The sequence below is a fragment of the Sinocyclocheilus grahami genome, unplaced genomic scaffold (assembly GCF_001515645.1).
Source record: "Sinocyclocheilus grahami isolate Dianchi unplaced genomic scaffold, SAMN03320097.WGS_v1.1 scaffold418.1, whole genome shotgun sequence".
In the NCBI taxonomy this organism is placed as follows: Eukaryota; Metazoa; Chordata; class Actinopteri; order Cypriniformes; family Cyprinidae; genus Sinocyclocheilus; species Sinocyclocheilus grahami.
Genome location: NW_015505597.1, coordinates 692,745 through 698,586, shown reverse-complemented (window position 1 = coordinate 698,586; position 5,842 = coordinate 692,745). Strand labels below are relative to the sequence as shown.

Genomic DNA, 5,842 nt, shown 5'->3' with positions numbered 1-5,842 from the left:
CATACAAAAACTTCAAAACTAAAGTAGGTGAACTATCAGTTTTTACAGTACACAATAAAATAATAATAATAATAATAATAAACCATCAGAAAGGAAGAAGACAGAAGGCACTAAATGTATATAAATTTAATGAATAAATAAACATTTAATTATTAATTGTGTCTTAAATATTATGAAATAGATCGAAATGGATTCATAAAATGTTGCAACAATATTCATAATAGCACAGCCTCTCATAACTTGGTTAGGGATACATTTAAATGCATGCTTGGAAATATTCCAGATCAAAAAAGGGCAGTTTTAAACAAAATGCCCAAAACATTCCACTGTCATTAACGTTTGGCATTTCTTCACAATGCTCTACTTTAGTAAATAATACTACTACTAATATTATTATACTCCAAACTAATTTGCTTGGCATATAGGGTTGACTCTGAAGTAGTTTTGAAATAATGCAATTACTAATTCCTTTAAAAATTAAATAAATATACTAAAGGAAAACTGACTGGTACTGCAAAAAAACACTAAGTTTTTTAGTATGGCTCTGTGTAATCTGGCTGGCTTTTCCAGTTTGTGTTTTAAGGCAAGAACATAATGTATAGTGGTTTTGGAACAAACATATCTTACAAAGACAATAACAATGTAGAGGCTGGGTAAACGGTGTAATGGAAAAAGAACAAAACAAATACCTGGTAATTTGGATGGTGCAGAAAATAATCTGGACATCCAGCCACAGCCATCATACACGCTTTGTAATGTCTCTCTCGGATATCACATCCACCTCAGATAGATGAGGAAAGAGTCTGAAATTAAACCAAAACAAAAATGTTACATCAAATGTTTCTTCAAGGTAAAAAAAGGCAATCTCTTTCTTAGTTGAGTCTAAGTGGCTACTACCAATATAGCACAGAGCACTTCTTAACCCAAATAGTTCCACAGGGTCAGTAAACAACATAAGAATAAGAGGAGGGAAATACAGAATCCGAGCTGACCAACAGCAACGCAGAGATGGTGTATGAAACTTTCTCTAGATTGTCTTCTTAAAACTCAAGACACTGGGAAAGCAGCTTTACTTGCAATGTGAGGAGAGAAGGAAGATGTTAAACAAACAGATCATACGGAGCTCCAAATAGTGAACATTTCCACTGAGACCAAAATTATATATTTTCACTCATATAATGGTACCTTATTTTCAGAGGGTAAGATTATGTAGTCTAGCAAGCTTAAACATACGCATTTATTTTCCTGCTTCACCATTTTGAAACTAATAGGAAGGCAAAACTAGAGTTCGCAGAAAACTATCAGAATCCATCTGGATTTAAAGAGCTCAAATATTTCAAGCAGCAGGTGACAACTCTTTTAATAAACAGAACATCATCACCCATTGGTGTGGACTCTAATTTATTATTCAGAAGATAAAATTAAAATGAAAAGAATCGAGTAATGCTTACCAGGGAATCACTGCGGCTGGTAGTGTTCTGGGAGGTTGCTTACAGTAAAACAGCAGCACAGTGTATTCACACAACAAACTAGCAAATGACAACTGTTTACAGTATGAAGCTGAATACAGCAGTTAAATATTATGTGCTTTAACTACCATGTACAAAATAATTGACAAGCTTGACTGTGGTTGTGTTTTTTTTCTAGTTTGACAGCGGTTCCTTCTTTAGTTTCAGAACCCTCATTGATGTTTTATTACCTTTTTTAAGCAGTCATTAATTAGTAATTGAAAGCTCAGGGGGGGTGTGGACTATTTCTAATCCTCTTAAATCTACACTATTAAAGGGGTGGTTCACTGGGTTTTTTCTAGGCTTGATTGGGTTTATGGGGTGCAGTCTAACGTGTTAATGCTTTGTTTAAAAAAAACAAACATTATTTTTCACATAATTTACCTTTATTCCACACAGCTCTATCCCTTGTTTGAGAAACGAGCTGATCTTTTCCTGTTTTTATGAAGCCCCGCCATCAGAAATAGGCGATGGGCTCTGATTGGTTAGCTAGCCCAGTGTGTTGTGATTGGCTAAACCGCCTAGTGTGCATCTAAGCGTCCCGCCCCTCACCTCAGCAGCATGTGCTCCGGTTGTATTGTAAACAATGGCATTGTTAATATCGCTTATCAGTTTGAGCCCGATTGGGAAGCAGATGATATTATTGAAGAGGATCGTGCAGAACCTGTGCAAGCACAGCTTTTAATGGTAGGCCTATGTTTTTTGTTTGTTGTTGTCTCATACTTTTAGATACGCTGTTATTTGTAAATGCTACTTATTATGTTAGCTTTTAATATACAGTTTTATCCTGATTAAAGCTTTAATACAGTACAGCAACCGCATGCGCGTCCATGTTTAATGCTTCTCATAGCTATGTGAAAATAAGTGTATAATTGGAACAGTTCATTGTAGAGCTGACTGAGAGAGAGAGAGATGCAGAGCGTGTGCAGAGCAGGGGAATGCGAGCAACAGTATTGAGAACCGCTGCTTTTGAACATTGATTTTGAAACTTGTGAGTCCATTAGAATCGTTAGAAGACAGAATCGCGATTCATACATGAACAGATTTTTACGAGCACCTCTAGTTTTCTCATCCTCTTTTCTAAAGCAGTGCAGCATGGCCTCACCCCCTTTGCTGCCTTTTCCCGAGTGCGGGGTTTATCTGGGTTTCTGATGTCACAAACCCGGGAAGTAACTTGTTGTAGTCCCTACCAGCCATTTTTGTAGGCATTAAACTGCCAGAATTTTAAAAGACGATATATCCGTTTGCATTGAACTTTCAGCTTCATAACTTTGCAGATATTGTTTATGCTCAAACAGCAACATTACACACTAACCAACATTAAAAAAGTGAAATCGCAATGAGCCACCCCTTTAAACGTTTGGACCTTTGGTGCAGAGTTCAATCCTGCTCCCGGAGGGCCATCGTCCTGCAGATTTTATTTCCAACCAGCTCCTCCTCGCCTGACTGGAAGTTTCTAGTGACATTAGTAGCTGGTTAAGGTGTGTTTAATTAGGGTTGGAGCTAAACTCTATGCACAGTGGTCCTTTAGGAAAAAGTTTGGACTCTTTCTTTAGTAGTTGAAACTTATAACTACAAGTTACTTGATGCGGAACATTGTTTTAGTAATCATGTGAGTTCTTCTTTAGCTACTCCCGAGGCACTCCAAAATTATGAAATAAATCAATAAATATATAATGAAAGAAAGATGGATATCTGAACATGTGTCTTGGTAAGTATGGCTAGTAGGCTATTCATAGGCAAACAGATTTAAATAATAACTGGTTTAAGGATAGGCTTTGTTACCAACATAAACATTGTATTGTAAACCTAGTCAACGCACAGCAAATGTGATGCTTTGCAAACTAAACATATTTTTGAAATGCCAAGAGGTGTTGATTAGAATTTTTTATGGGCACTGTCACTTTTTTGCTTGCAAAGCCATTTTGGTTTAAGGTTCATTTGTGGCTTCAAGCTACTATCACACCATCAACTGCATATAGAAGTAGCCAGAATTTCTTTCCTTTATTTACAGATATGACATAAACACGCACAGAAAAATTATGGAAATATGCAGTTTCCCACTGAATCTATCCAAAACACTCTAAAATATAGATAATTATTAAAGGCTTATCATAGTCATTCAAGGCAAGGCAAAAATATGTTTTAAAGGGGTCATCCAAGAAGGAGAAGAGGAGTCGGTGCCGTTCGCCTGGAGGCCGGAGCCTGCTGCCGTCCGCCATGACTGGGGAGGAGCAGGGAACAGGGGACTCGCTGCCGGCTGCCCTCGACCGGAGGAGCCATCGCCATCCCAAGGCAAGGCAAAAATATGTTTTAAAGGGGTCATCCAAGAAGGAGAAGAGGAGTCGGTGCCGTTCGCCTGGAGGCCGGAGCCATCGCCGGAGCCATCCTCGACCGGAGGAGCCATCGCCATCTGCCAGGAGGCGGAGGAGCATCGGGCCGTCCACCAAAGATGTCCAGTACCATCGCATGGCACCGCGAGTGAGAGCCTCTCAGCTGGTTGAGGACCAAGCAGCAGTGTGTCTGGGAACTGGGGCAAGAATAATTTTTTTCTCGTCTCTGTCTCTCCTCATCTTTCCGTCTCCTTTTCTCTCGCCTTGTCTGTCCTTACCCCCAGGTGCTGCAGCTACAGTGATGGGGCCCCCGGGGGGGAGTAGAGCGCAGTCTTGTGGCTACTCCCTGGCCTGCGAGGGGGGTATGTGATGAGTGGGGCAGAGCCGAGAGCCATGGGAGCGGAGCGTGGCCGGTGGAGTAAATGATAATGAGCTACACCTGCGCCACTCACCAGTCTCGAGTCCCACGGAGGAGCTCCGGAATGATAAAAGGAGGAGTGGCAAGATGAGAGAGGACCAGGTCTGGATTTTATGTTGTTGTGTTTGTGAGCAGCAGTCATCCGTGAGGGGCTGTCGCACTATTTTCGCTATTTTTGTGTTTATTTTATTATTAAAGTTGTGTTTAAATGTTTGCCGGTTCCGACCTTCTTCTTCCCAATCTACAAACGTTTGTTACACACCCTTTTTACCCTGTCAAAATCAGCACTGTTTTCAGCAAGCTGTTTTGCTTTAAATGCTAATGAGCTCTGCTCACCCCACCCCTCTCTTCCATGGGATGACGAGCAGACTGTAAACTTCAACCACAAAACTTGCTAACTAGCACATATTAGGAAAGGTGATTTGCAAAGATTCATAAAAAACCCATATACTCACTTCTTATGTAGATGAAGCCAGATCACGGATGATTTGTGCAAACATAAACACATTTAGGCGGATCGGGGATCAGTGCATTCCCTTCAAAAACGAAAGTAACTTTAATCTTCTGCGTCTTCACGGCTCAGATGTCAGGAATAAATGACACAATGAGTCAACACAATGGCGGACAGCTCACAGCTCACTCAGTGCGGGTCTAAGGTAAGCCGGCCTTGTCAATCAACTATCATGGGAGTGGCCTGTGCAGAACTACGTCATTCTGACAGAAAACTCAGGACAGCCTGATTTGAGAAAGGGGATTTTTAAAAAAACCACTAGGTGGTTTTTTATCATTATAGGGTGGATGTGTACACGCACTTCCAACACACATTTATGTTCAAACAACATGTAAAGTGAGTTTTGCATCCGATGACCCCTTTTAAAGACAAATTTATGATGTATTCGCTCATTGTGGCAAGGGGGGCATAGGAACACGAAGTCTGCAGCGGGAGAACGGGTGCGGAGACAAGCAGTGATAAGGCGGTCAAGTGAATGATAACTAACACCTGTCTCTGATTTCTTCATTTAACTTTGTTACACTCATTATTTAAAGTTTTCTCATTTTGAACAAAAAAAGTTTGATAGTATAGCTTTAAGGGCCCCATTGGCTTGAGCTGATTTTAGAGGCCCTATTCTTGGCCCCTGCAATTACATAATGGAGTCAGGTCTGCACGTTTCACAGTGTCCAATCCTGCAACAAAAGAGTGGGCAGCCCCAGGGGATGATGTCATCACTGTTAATCATGTGATTGACCTCCGGACCACGTAGGTCTGACAGCTCCTCTTTTAGTATCTAATTTCATTCAATGTGCCTGACTCAGAATCAGTATTCAGAAGCCTGCTGAGCACTGAATCGCACTCCTCAATCTCTCAATGCCTGGTTCAATCAGCCATGGAGCTACAAATGAGAACTGGGGGAGCCAGCAACACCTCAGAAGGCTGTCTCTAAGGGAAAAGTGAGGGCCCCACTTTTTTTAAGGTTTGGAAAAAGAGACAAGAGTTGAGGAACATTGGTAAAATCTGTCTGCAACTAATTTTTGATTTCCATACAAAAACTGAAAAAGTATAAACTACTAACAAAAAAAAAATT

General features: G+C 40.6%; 1 protein-coding gene across 1 annotated transcript in view; it reads right to left on the bottom strand.

The window, feature by feature from the left end:
* grb10b (growth factor receptor-bound protein 10b) overlaps positions 1-869 on the bottom strand; it is a 69,599-nt gene extending 68,730 nt beyond the window's left edge. The window contains exon 1 of the mRNA XM_016232751.1: positions 690-869. Within this exon, the coding sequence (XP_016088237.1) occupies positions 690-743 (54 nt within the window). The 5' untranslated portion in view covers positions 744-869. The remainder of the gene's footprint in view (positions 1-689) is intronic.
* Between the last annotated feature and the right edge of the window lie 4,973 nt (positions 870-5,842).